The sequence below is a fragment of the Notolepis coatsorum genome (assembly GCF_963971535.1).
Source record: "Notolepis coatsorum genome assembly, chromosome: 20".
Taxonomy (NCBI): Eukaryota; Metazoa; Chordata; class Actinopteri; order Aulopiformes; family Paralepididae; genus Notolepis; species Notolepis coatsorum.
In genome coordinates this window covers 5,640,143-5,654,256 of record NC_140184.1, presented here as the reverse complement: position 1 = coordinate 5,654,256, position 14,114 = coordinate 5,640,143, and the positions used below count along the sequence as shown (strand labels likewise).

The 14,114-nt window shown below is 43.2% G+C and overlaps 1 protein-coding gene across 1 annotated transcript in view; it reads left to right on the top strand.

Annotated features, from left to right (window-relative positions):
• The window catches only part of qser1 (glutamine and serine rich 1), a 63,865-nt gene that overhangs the window by 25,698 nt on the left and 24,053 nt on the right, over positions 1-14,114 (top strand). Inside the window, exons 5-8 of the mRNA XM_084337614.1 lie at positions 2,354-2,703; positions 6,139-6,255; positions 8,224-8,357; positions 12,754-12,923. Coding sequence (XP_084193740.1) covers positions 2,354-2,703; positions 6,139-6,255; positions 8,224-8,357; positions 12,754-12,923 — 771 coding nt within the window. The remainder of the gene's footprint in view (positions 1-2,353; positions 2,704-6,138; positions 6,256-8,223; positions 8,358-12,753; positions 12,924-14,114) is intronic.

Sequence of the window (14,114 nt, the reverse complement as noted above, 5' to 3'; positions counted from 1 at the left end):
CCAATTATCTGATCGCCATTCCAAATACTGGTTGCGGTAGTCTGTCCCACGTTATCCAGCATTGCACAGGGACGGGCGGGCGGATGAACCCGCGAGGCAACCGTGGTGACCGCTTGTCTTGCCGGAGTCTTTAGAACCTGCCCCCACGCCCCAGCTTGGTAGAGAAAAGAAACCACATTGTTTCAAATGGAGTGTAATAGCGGCCGCAAGGCGTTAGGCGGCGGTATTGACCGCCTGCGATCTCAGACACATTCAGTACAGCATGCACAAGGTGCCTCAATGGATTATGAATGGCAATAGCGAATAAAATAAATAACGAAACAGAACCGTAGATCTAAGTTTCTGGCACTCAACAGTCGAGCCACAGAAACGTAAATCTACGTGAACGGCAAACAAAGCGTTAAGAAGGTTTTGTAATATTTTGCATGCGCTTTTGTATAGAGTAATTGATGAGCATTAATTTAGTATAATCCACCGGCATTGCCGAGAAACAAGGGTTTGCAGTAACAAGAGAACCTAGCATCATCCTGCTACTAACAGCAGTAGCCCATCTCAAAGCATGCCCTCTTTTCTTGACCCTCCAATCAAAACTGTTGCTTCCCTCGGACAAAGTAAGCAAGCAATGTGATTGGAGGATCGAAAAAAGAGGGCATGCTTGAGATCAGTTGGTCCATTTTATACCCATCATTGTGATGATCACAAATGTAATGTAGGATCTAACTTATATGTTAAGGACTAATGGATCAGTAGTTGTAATTATGAATTTCCCCAAGGGGATCAATAAAGGAATTATCTTATTCAGTCGTACAACAAGGTTCAGTGATAAGATCTTAATTTTCTTTTTATAAACATTTAATGTGAGAGTTGGTAACATTATATCCATCCTGATCCACTTTTCACTGACGTATCATGGGACATAAAAAAAGGTGCCTTTTGTTTTTTGTGATATAATACAAATCGTCATGTACATTAATGTTTATATTTAGCGTTTCATGTGGGGTTTAAAATAGAAGTTAGTTTTATTGGAATATATGGAGATTTTCTTTCAAACAAAGGGACACTTGGTGGTAATGAGAAGAAACATGCTTAAAAACAATCCTTTTGAAGAACATTAGTTATCTATAAAATCATATCAGTGTTTTGAAGTGGCTTCATGAGAATCACCCAAAGAAGATGCATTTTGAGAATGTGTTCATAATATCGATGGCTGAAACGCAAAACCTCCTATCTGCAACATTTTGGATTTTCTGATTTCACTTTGGATGATAATAATAACTTTATTTGTATAGCACTTTTCATACAGAGGTTGCAGTTCAAAGTGCTTCACAACAGTAAAAAATACAGGCATAAGCGAGCATAAAAAGATAGACAGGTAGCAAGGTATGGCAAATCAGTGTTTCACATTAGGATCTAGCATCCCAATAGGCTCTCCGCTTACAGTTTTCAGTAACACAAATAGTAAAAATAGTTTAAAATTATTCAGTTTAAAAATAGTCAAAAAATTATAAAATAGAACGGACATAAAAAATACAGGCATGAGCAAGGTATGGCAAATCACAGTGTTTCACATTAGGATCTAGCATCCTAATAGGCTCTCTATTCAGTAATACAAATAATCACAGTGTTTCACATTTGGATCTAGCAAATAATAGAAATTGTTTAAAATGATTCAGTTTAAAAATAGTCATCAGTAAGAAGTAAAAAGTGCAATAACCGACACATGAATTTGATAGGAGGTTTCTCATCATCATATACACTGCCTATCTGCACCTATTCAGTCTGTCTGCAAGATATTTTCCAAAAGCAGTGTATTGTATTGGGTATCCTTAAAAAATAGCATTATGCAAGAAAACGACTACCGGGTAATATTTTTTTGTTTTCTCAAAAAAGTAACCTTTTCAGATTTTGTGTTTTCAGTCATCGATATGTATACATTTCATAAATCCTCTAACTAGTCTACATCCAACACTCAAAAGTGATATAATACAAATCTTCATGTACATTAATGTTTATATTTAGCTTTTCATGTGGGGTTTAAAATAAGTTTTATTGGAATATATGGTGATTTTCTTGTCACCTTGAAACAATTCAGTATTCAGGGACACTTGAGAAGAAACATGCTTATAAACAATGATTTTTTTAACAATAAATTAAATGTACCGGTAATAATTAACTGACCCATGAAGAACATTAGTTATCTATAAAATCATAATATCAGTGGTTTAAAGTGGCTTCACGAGAATCACCCAAAGAAGATACATTTTGAGAAGTTGAAAACATGTGTGTTCATAATATGTCTTTGTATATATTTCATAAATATCCTCTAACTAGTCAACATCCAACACTCAAAAAGTTGGATTTTCTTATTTCAACACGTCCCCAGACAACCGGATTGCGAGTCCTGCGCTGAAGCAGGACCAAGCCCCCGCCATGCCTCACCAGGCGCTCGCCGAGGCCCAGTTGCAGCAGACGGACAACAAGCCCAAGGAGGTCGCGGCGGCGGGCTCTCTGCCGGGGGGAGCGGCGGCGGCGGCGGCGTCGGGGGAGCCGGACGGATCAAAAGAGGGCCCCCTGGCCACCCCGCTGTGCAGCGTGGCCATGGAGGGTCTGACGGACGAGGAGCTGTCGGACAGCGGAGGGGAGGGCATGTACAGGGAGAGGGACGAGTTCGTCGTCAGGAACGAGGACATCGAGAACCTGAAGGTACGGGGCAGGGTGGGCGGGGGGGTGGACGGAGATTAAAGATGATCCCGATTGTATGCGACTCATCTATATATGGGGTGTTTGTCCTTGAAGGGTTTGACCTGTAGACGGAAAACCGGCTATTTGGAACCTGCTTAGCCAACTCTTTAAACTATAATAAGTTACTATATATACACCATGTTATAGCTGTATAGTAAGAACTCTATTGTAGACCCTCTTTATTTACTTGTACTTGTGTTAATGCACCACAGACAGTTTATTGTATATCAATACCTGCTTTTTTATTCTGTTAATTGTAGCGTTTTATTCCTTTATGCTGTGGAGCAAACGGAGAGTAAGAATCCCACTGTACTTAATGTTTCATAATATGGCAAATAAACCTGAATCCCCCGTCCCTAACGCTTCTATACTTTAAGCAAGTGGCTTGTCCTTCCGCGTTCCCGTTTTGCGCTCTGATTGGCCACGCACGTTTCTGGTCATGTGACATGTGCGCCAATCGTGGGACGGCAAGTTTTTGGACGGTTAAGCTTAGGCGCTCTTTCGAAGTTGGTTACGGTTAGAGTTTGTCTTAGAGCAGGGCGATAGAACGCCTGCCCTGATTCCAAACTTTAACCTTAACCAACTGCGAAAGAGTCGCCTAAGCTTAACCAGTGATAAACTAGGCGTTAGGTAGTTTGCAGGCTGTTAGACCCGGAAATAGGCGCAGAACTTGCCGTCCCACGATTGGCGCACATGTCACATGACCAGAAACGTGCGTGGCCAATCAGAGCGCAAATCGGGAACGCGGAAGGACAACTTGCTTAAAATATAGACGCGTCCCTAACCCCACTCAACTCCAACCCACACATCAGACCAAAACCAAAACCTTTAACCAAAGTGCAATACCAAGAGGAACCTACCCCCTGTCCTCACCCCCTGTCCTCACCCCCTGTCCTCACCCCCTGTCCCCACCCTCTGTCCTCACCCCCTGTCCTCACCCCCTGCCAACTTTATTTAACAGATTGCAGAATGGGTACAATACAGTACGGCTCAATACACACAATTGTTAAGGGGAATGCAGACCAGAGAAAGACCTTCGTCTTGTTTATATCAGGGTCCCCCATTTTCAATTCATCATAACATATGACATACACGACATACAGATAGACAGTACTGCTACATCTATACATTTCACATCTATCTATACACTTCACAACATACTTCCGTTTTTCTCTTTCACTGCCCAACCCAGTCCAACCCAGCATCTTTCACTGCCCAGTTCAGCCCAACCCAGTCCAGAATAGATCCCTCTTTCATGTTAATATGTTTTATGCTAATATTGTGAAGAGTAGAGACACTGTTATTAATGTTTTATGCTAATAAATATTTTAAAGAGTAGAGACACGGTGTGATTATTACTATGATTGAAAATCAATTTAGACGAAGACATACAAAGAAGTACCGGTAATTATCACAATTAGCTATTTTCTTTGGCTGGTAAAAAATCTGTTTGGCTGGTAAAAAAAATCAGCTACTTGCCAGTTGGCTGGTAAGCCAAAAACTTAGTTTCCTCCCCTGCTCAGGTTGTATCTCCTGTGCTGCACAAGCACTAACGTTGGCGTAGAGAGAGGTCTGCCTATGCAAGACACTTGAGTGTAACAATATACTGACTAGCTGACATTCGTCTTTTATATTAGAGGTATCCAAACAAACGATAATCCTATATGCATGTTCACAGAGCACCCTACTACCTCCAGTTTATACCCAGACACCAACTATTAACACTTTGAGTGCCACGGACGCGTTTTGTCGTTAGTTCATGCCGACTGTTGAATGCCACCAACGCTATATAGCGTTTGTTTGTCGTATTTCTTTTTTTATTAGCGATTTGAATTCATATTTCATCAATCGAGCTTCACGCTAGTGCTGCAGACTCTCTCTGAGCTCCATGTGGGAAAATACCGCCCCCTATCGTCTCGCCGGATGGTACTGCACCCCATTGGATTAGACTGATGGGGGGGGGGGGGTCCAGCCTCCTCATTTTACTTCTCCGGCGAGGCATCTGAAGAGACCCAAGTGATCGCCGAGCCGGAAAACGCGTGGAATACATATTTACAGTACCCAACGCTGAATCAATAAACGCAGCCGATATTTGGAATGGCGATCAGGAATTGGAATAATTTTTTTGGAGAACATCTGATCTGAGATAAGCAATTTATTTGACCAGTCTTGGGGTAATCGGATCTATTTTCACAGATATCAGCGTGTGCCCTATGTGTGTGTGTGTGCAATCAGGAAATAAGAGAATATATTTTTCAGATCGCTTCTCTAGCGTGCATAAGTACACATATACTATTGATAATCTAGCGTTTATTTGAAAACGATTAATAAATAGGGCGAAAAATGACCGTTTTTTGTGTATGCCAGAATATTCCAGTAAATGCTGTTTATCACGGAATCTATATATTTTCCTGAAAAATGAGGGCTTTTCAAAATGCTATAAAACGGAAATGAACCTATTTATAAAAAATTAATAAATAAATAAAAATCTGTTTCGACAATGTTGACTACAAACAAGTCATTGATAAGCGACGGGCAGATTAGACACATAGCCATAATTTAAGACAGAGATTATGCGTTCACACAACGCTATCATTGAAGTGGGTGCTGGCATCCAACCACGTTTTACCATGTTAACAAGTGGCAACCAAAGTGTTAAAGAAAACCTTTTGCTTTAGCTATGAAGGGGAAGATGCACAGAGAGTGGAAGAATGCCACCGAGCAGTGATTTAAGGTGAACAGCTTACATTCCTTGGCAAACGGTTGTCTCCTTCCTTAGGTATAACAGCTAAGCAAAAGGCATTATCATCCACAGAAATATTGAAATTAATAAGCCTCCCTCTGATATATTCCTGACATAAATGTATCAGAAACAGATGGCCAAAACACTAAAGGCTAAGTTACAGCAGGTTAAGAGAAAAAGATACCTTCATGTCAGGGTCCACAATTTACTGACTAGTGCCAAGAACGAAAGGTAGAATAGTTGATACATGATATTTAATCCCGCCGCCCCCCCCGACACCAAAAATATTAAAATCGGAACGGAGATTCGATAAGAACCGTATTCGATCAAATCCAAACTATACCAAACCTTACTGGAACAGTAAAACATGTTCACTGTGCTCCTAAATGTCTTTTGTCTGCTTCTAAATTCCTTTATTTAGGCCTTGGGGGGCCGGGGGCCGGGAGAAGTGCGTGTCCAGCCCTGGCCAATGTTGTGTTGCATCTTCTGCTGCTGAAATGTGTGTGACGTGTCTGTGCTGTAGCTCCACCTGCTGAGCGTCTCTGGTGTGTGTGTGTCTGTGTGTGTGTGTGTGTGTGTGTGTGTGCGTGTGTGTGTGTGTGTGTGTGTGTGTGTGCGTGTGTGTGTGTGTGTGTGTGTGTGTGTGTGTGTAGGTGACATTGAGAGCTGGGAGGGAGCCACCAGCCATCTGGAAGGTCCAGAAGGCTCTGCTGCAGAAGTTTGTGCCTGAACTTAGGGATGGGAAGAGAGTGTTCTCGGCCACTAACAGTGTAAGTCCCCCCCTCCCCCACTAACAGTGTAAGTCCCCCCCTCCCCCTCTAACAGTGTAAGTCCCCCCCTCCCCCACTAACAGTGTAAGTCCCCCCCCTCCCCCACTAACAGTGTAAGTCCCCCCCCTCCCCCACTAACAGTGTAAGTCCCCCCTCCCCCTCTAACAGTGTAAGTCCCCCCTCCCCCTCTAACAGTGTAAGTCCCCCCCTCCCCCACTAACAGTGTAAGTCCCCCCCTCCCCCACTAACAGTGTAAGTCCCCCCCTCCCCCACTAACAGTGTAAGTCCCCCCCTCCCCCACTAACAGTGTAAGTCCCCCCTCCCCCTCTAACAGTGTAAGTCCCCCCCTCCCCCACTAACAGTGTAAGTCCCCCCCCTCCCCCTCTAACAGTGTAAGTCCCCCCCTCCCCCTCTAACAGTGTAAGTCCCCCCCTCCCCCTCTAACAGTGTAAGTCCCCCCCCTCCCCCTCTAACAGTGTAAGTCCCCCCTCCCCCTCTAACAGTGTAAGTCCCCCCCCTCCCCCACTAACAGTGTAAGTCCCCCCCTCCCCCACTAACAGTGTAAGTCCCCCCCTCCCCCTCTAACAGTGTAAGTCCCCCCCTCCCCCTCTAACAGTGTAAGTCCCCCCTCCCCCTCTAACAGTGTAAGTCCCCCCCTCCCCCACTAACAGTGTAAGTCCCCCCCCTCCCCCACTAACAGTGTAAGTCCCCCCTCCCCCACTAACAGTGTAAGTCCCCCCTCCCCCACTAACAGTGTAAGTCCCCAGTCCCCCTCCCCCAATAATTTAACCATCAGCACATTTTGTGCCTGGCATGTTTCAACAGCACAATCTTCCTTTTATGTATTATTATTAGGGATGTCTGATATTATCGGACGATATTGGTATTAAAATGTAATATCGGAAATGATCGGTATCTGTTTAAAAAAAAAAATATATATATACATTTATTTAACCTTTATTTACCCAGGCAAGCAAGTAAGAACAAATTCTTATTTTATTTATTGTCAAAAGTATGCATAATGTTGTGTTTTTGTGAAATTATTCAGTTTTTTGGGGGGGGGGGGGGGGGGGAACCCGGCATAGAATAGAAATACTTTTATTATCCCGTGGGAAATTTGCCACTGCAAATTGCTCAACATTTAGACAGAACAGGTCACGAATTAGAATAATAAAACGAATCAAATCAAGTTGCCTAGGATAAGAGTAGAGTAAAATAGAATAAAAAATGGAATAAGATATACAGTAAATAAATACAGTAAAAATATGCTGAGGTCTACAGTATGTGTAATATTGCACAGTGCTGTTTCAAACTAAGTCCAGGAAGATGGTAACTGCCACTCTGTGCTCAGTGATGCAGTGAGGCACAGTGATGCATTGTAACGTCTGATGGCTGTTGGAATGAAGGACTTCCTGTGCCGTTCAGTGCTACATTTAGGTAGTGTGAGCCTAGCACTGAACATGCTCCTCCTGTCAGCCAAGTCTGTGTATAGTGGGTGGGAGGGGTTTTCCCTGATGGCCTGGAGCTTAGCAAGGCTCCTCCTCTCCGCCACCCTCGCTAGGGAGTCCAGCTCCACCCAAACCACGCTACTGGCCTTCCTGACCAGCTTATCCAGTCTGTTTGTGTCCCCTGCTCTCAGTCCGCTGCCCCAGCAGGTCACAGCGTACAAGAAGGCGCCCGCCACCACCGACTCATAGAACATCCTCAACATCCTCAACATCCTTGTACAGACATTGAAGGATCTCAGCCTTCTGAGGAAGTAGAGTCAGCTCTGGCCCTTCTTGTACAGTATATCGGTATCTGTTGATATCGGTATCGGAAATTAAGAGTTGGACAATATCGGTATATCAGATATCGGTAAAAAAGCCAATATCGAACATCCCTAATTATTATTCTACCATAGTTGGTTATCTTATAATTTTTTTGTGGGGGTGATCTCTTTGTGTCTCTTGAATGTGCACACTCTAGTATCTTGGATACTTCGGCGACGCGAAGACCATGTACCAGCGGGTGTACGTGAAGTTCCTGGACACTGTCAACAAGAGGGAGTACGTCCGAGTTTGCAGTCGCAAGCCACGCTGCAAGCCCATCAACTCCCTCAGGTACTGAACTAGGGCTGGTGGGCCATTCTTGCTCAAATGTGAATCACGATTTTTCTCTCTAAGGCTGCGGTTACACCTTAGTTTCGTTTTCAGATTAGTTTAGCTTTTCCAGGTCGCAGCGTATCGGTAGCCGAGTGAGACATACGTTTTGCAACCTGAGTACAGTGATGTAGTACACTGCCAAAGCAGTAGGTGGCAGTAGGTGGCGAACATGAAGGCAATTTTCAACCAATCAGAACTTGAATGTGCCAATACACTTCCTGCAAAGAAAATGTCAACAAGGCGCCGCCATCTTTAAATGCCTATTTACCCAATGCAGCACTTATTTTTCAGCAAAGTGTAATAAAAGTGCAATAAACAAAACGGATACATTCACTGTGTGTTCTGCCTCTCATTTGTTGATGAAACAAAACTAACATCAACACAAGTGACCACCAAGAGCGGATAGTTTAGTCTCAAAAAGGATCGGCAATGTTGTTAGCTACATTGTTAGCTACATGCTAACGTGAATGGAATATGCCAGTATAACAGTATAGCATTGTGGCTAGAAGCTAACGCTAGCTCACGTTAACCAGCCAGCACCAAACTGATGATATCGGGAGCTATCAGTAGCTAGATAACATTAGAGACAACGCTGTGTATTAAACAAAGGTGAATAGATGACTGGGCCATTTTGTTTAATGCTTGTTAAGATTGAAAGAGGAGCTTGAGCTAACAGGGTCTGATAGCTAACGCTAGCTCACGTTAGCCAGCGGCAGTGCTCATGCAATCGGTAATCCTAGCAGAATGAATGGATGTAAACTTTATTTAACATATTGCATAATGGGTACAATACAATACGGCTCAATACAAACAATTGTTAAGGGAATGCAGACTGTTGTAGCTTGGACTGGGGTCCTTATAACAATAACTTGACAACACATGGTAGCTGCAGCTATTTGGGACAGCTCTGTTGTCACCGGAAGGGCACGCAGATGGTATCTACTGCGCATGGGCGTTGAGCAACAACGGCTCTGCGCAGATTACACGACATGTTGTCGGCGAGTTTTTGGCGCTATTCCAAAACGGAAACACAATTTAGCGTTTTCAGTAGGGCCACAACGTTTCCGGCAAAAACTGCATTTCTATGTAATAGGGACAGCAAACGTATTCAAAAACGTATAAAAACGAGCACAAAAACACTGTGTAACAAGGGCCTAAGAATTGAGATCACGATTCTCTCACACAATTCTTATTTTTTCAATAAAATCATTTGTTGCACTCTTTCTTAAACAAACGACATAACATATCAAAGTGCTTGACTTAAACTTAAACATAACATATATGAAAGTGCTTGACTTAAAGGAAAACTCCAACATTTTGGGAAATTAGCTTACCGTAATTCCTCTAATAGTAACCCCGGCTTGTATTTGTTTCAACTGTAGCGGGTACCAGGCTTGTATTAGGAGGAGGCCTGTATAAGAGGGAGGCCTATATTTCAAATTTTCAAACGGATCATAATGAATAAATCAACATTTTGTGTCAGTTTGAACCCAGTAAAATGTACTGGGTTCATTTATTGAAACCAAGCAAGTACTGTATGAAATACGGTAGTAAACAGTGCAATTACAGGTGGTCAAAAAAAGTTAAATAAAGTAAAATAGTGCAATCACAATACTGGTATAATAATAATAATAACTTCGTTTTATACAATTCTGAGGTAGGCTTACTCTCTTGGTAAACATTAACACCATACCATTATATGGTATTTACTGCACAGCCAGGCCAGCATATAACAACAATAACTCTAATATACATGAAACCCGGCTTGTATTAGGAGGCCGGCTTATAATTGCTTAGCTCAACAGCACACCCGGTCATTAATAGAGACCCGGTTTTTAATTGAATACCGGTTACTATTAGAGGAATTACGGTATTTGCCATCTACCCTGGAGTTAGACAAGAAGATGCATACCTTTTTTCTTCTCTGTGCATGCAGTAGGAGTAGGAAGACACGCACCGTTAGCCTAGCTTAGCGTCAGTCACTGGAAGTAGGTTCCTCCATTAGCCTAGTTCCCAACGTCTTCCTACTGCTACTGCATGCACAGAGAAGAAAAAGGTATGCATCTTCTTGTCTAACTCCAGGGTAGATGGCAAATAAGCTAATTTCCCAAAATGTTGGAGTTGGCCTTTAAACTTAAGTCTCTTGTAACATACAAAATAACTGGAGTCAGAATCGTCATCATTCAAAAAAGTTAACAGAAGATTTAAAAAAAAAAAAAAAAAAAAAAAGTATTTAAATATTTTTTTTTAAATAAAAATGTTCATAAAAAAACCATCAGAATTTAGAAATGAGATTGCATAGGTCTAGGAATCGAGACCGCGATTTTATTTCCAGTAATTGCCCAGCCCTAATACTGAACCCCACTGAGAGAGGAGAGAGAGACTGAGGTACTGAACCCCACTGAGAGAGGAGAGAGAGACTGAGGTACTGAACCCCACTGAGAGAGGAGAGAGAGACTGAGGTACTGAACCCCACTGAGAGAGGAGAGAGAGACTGAGGTACTGAACCCCACTGAGAGGAGAGGGAGAGACTGAGGTACTGAACCCCACTGAGAGAGGAGAGAGAGACTGAGGTACTGAACCCCACTGAGAGAGGAGAGAGAGACTGAGGTACTGAACCCCACTGAGAGAGGAGAGAGAGACTGAGGTACTGAACCCCACTGAGAGAGGAGAGAGAGGCTCAGGTACTGAACCCCACTGAGAGGAGAGAGAGAGACTGAGGTACTGAACCCCACTGAGAGAGGAGAGACTGAGGTACTGAACCCCACTGAGAGAGGAGAGAGAGACTGAGGTACTGAACCCCACTGAGAGAGGAGAGAGAGACTCAGGTACTGAACCCCACTGAGAGAGGAGAGAGAGACTGAGGTACTGAACCCCACAGAGAGGATAGAGAGACTCAGGTACTGAACCCCACTGAGAGAGGAGAGAGAGACTGAGGTACTGAACCCCACAGAGAGGAGAGAGACTGAGGTACTGAACCCCACTGAGAGAGGAGAGAGAGACTGAGGTACTGAACCCCACTGAGAGAGGAGAGAGAGGCTCAGGTACTGAACCCCACTGAGAGGAGAGAGAGAGACTGAGGTACTGAACCCCACTGAGAGAGGAGAGAGAGACTCAGGTACTGAACCCCACTGAGAGAGGAGAGAGAGACTGAGGTACTGAACCCCACTGAGAGAGGATAGAGAGACTCAGGTACTGAACCCCACTGAGAGAGGAGAGAGAGACTGAGGTACTGAACCCCACAGAGAGGAGAGAGACTGAGGTACTGAACCCCACTGAGAGAGGAGAGAGAGACTGAGGTACTGAACCCCACTGAGAGAGGAGAGACTGAGGTACTGAACCCCACTGAGCGAGGAGAGAGAGACTGAGGTACTGAACCCCACTGAGAGAGGAGAGAGAGACTCAGGTACTGAACCCCACTGAGAGAGGAGAGAGAGACTGAGGTACTGAACCCCACTGAGAGAGGAGAGAGAGACTGAGGTACTGAACCCCACTGAGAGAGGAGAGAGAGAGATTCCGGTACTGAACCCCACTGAGAGAGGAGAGAGAGACTGAGGTACTGAACCCCACTGAGAGAGGAGAGAGAGACAAGTATAAGTTAGAGGAGCTTGAAAATAATGTGAACTAGTATTTTTGTAATTATTTATTTATCTTTTGCCGCAGTGGATAGGTATATTATTTTTGATATTGATGGATAACTTATTACACATATTAATATGATATTGTAAGGAAGGGGCAGGACCAGATAAGCTTTGCTTCTTTCTGTCCCTTCTCGAACAAAACCATTTGTCTTGAGCTATGTTGACAATTGCTTCCATGTCTAGGAAGATATCTTTTATTTTATTTGTATTTGTATTTTATTTAGTATTTTTTGTTATTTTTGTGTGTATGGTTGTTCGAGATAAATAAAGATCAAATCAAATCAAACTGAACCCCACAGAGAGAGGAGAGAGAGACTGAGGTACTGAACCCCACTGAGAGAGGAGAGACTGAGGTACTGAACCCCACTGAGAGAGGAGAGATTCTTGGAACTATTTTAACCCCCCCCCATCCCTGCATGTCTTTAAGGGCGGGTGTTAGGGGCTCAGGAGGTAGAGCAGTCGCCTAGTAATCCGGAGGTTCCCGGTTTCGATTACTGCCCCTCCCGGGCAGCGTGTCGAAGTGTCCTTGAGCAAGACACTTAACCCCTAAACCGCTCCAGATGAGCAGGTTGGCACCTTGCACGGCTGCCTCCACCGTCGGTGTGTGAATGAATGTGAGGAAGAAAATTGTAAAGCGCTTTGAATATAAGCTGTTATATAAATGCACCGTTTACCATTCTTGAACACTTGTGTTTTTTGACCTCTTACCCCAGGGGTTCTCAAGTGAAGACCTTGCTGGGTTTGACTGCATCCGCCTGCCCTTTGACCCCGAAGCCGCGGCCCAAGCAGCCCAAGTCCAGGGCAGAGCCCCCACCCAAGAAGAGGAAGAAATGGAAGGACTTCTCCCCCACTCCCTCGGACTCTTCTGCCGACGAGGATGATGGTGAGGAGGGCTTTCGCCTGCTTCTGCAATCTTGTTTTGGATGTTTCCCCTCTCATAGCACCGTGGTCCTATAGCCAGGGGTGTAAAGTACTTGAGTAATTGTACTTTGTTACAATACTTAAGTACCGTTTTTGTGGATTTGTACTTTACTCGAGTATTATTAGGTTTGTAATACTTGTACTTTTACATTTCAGAGAAATAAAACATACTTTTTACTCCTTACATTTAAAATGCAGACCTACAAAGTACAAATCTCGCACTATTTTATTTAGTATATTTGTTTCTCTGGCCGAACTAACGTTAACGCTATTAATCCTGCGGCCGAACTTTATTTAAAAACAGCCAATCAAATCCCCATCAATGGAAAATGAACCCGCCCATACCCATGCTGATTGGTCCTTGTGCAAGACTAGAAAGCGGGGATCTTTGATTAAACACCTGCCATCAGAAGAAAAGACAGTCAGAAAAAAAGTTGTTACTTTTACTTTTTAGTACTTAAGTACATTTAAAAGTAGAAACTTTTTTTACTTTTATACTCAAGTGTGTTTTTAGCCAGATAATCTGACTTTTACTTGAGCACGATTTTGAGACGGTACCCATACTTTCACTAATCTGTAGACCGTTTTCGCCTAAAAGGTACATGCCTAAGTAAATGGAAGATTGCTCCACTTCTGCAAGGTCAATTTGCATGTTCTTGGTATCTAGGAACATCTAGGGACCTGGGGGTATGTATTTCCAGTGTCAGAAATATTGTGTCTGTTACTAGGCTGAGTAAATTGTAATGAATAAATTAATTATGATTTATGATTTTGATGATGATGATCGAAAATTGATACGGGCACGAGAAAATGCTCACTGGGCTCATTCACCACCTTATTGAGATCATGTGTACAAAAAATCTAAGCAAATGAACCGCGGGAAGATGATTAAACAGAAGGATTTGTAGATACAGTAATTAATGATGATCGACTTTAATTATAAATTCATATTTTACCTTGAACTTGACCTTGACCTTATTATGGCCAAATCATACATCTATGGATAGGGGAAATGCTCCTCTTTCCAATGGCAGGGTTGAATCTGGATTTAGTCATTTCTTGCGGTTTTTACGATAATTAGCATTTTCCGGTAAATTTGTATTTCCGATAAAACATATAAAACATCGGTTAAAAATGAAAATATACAATTTGA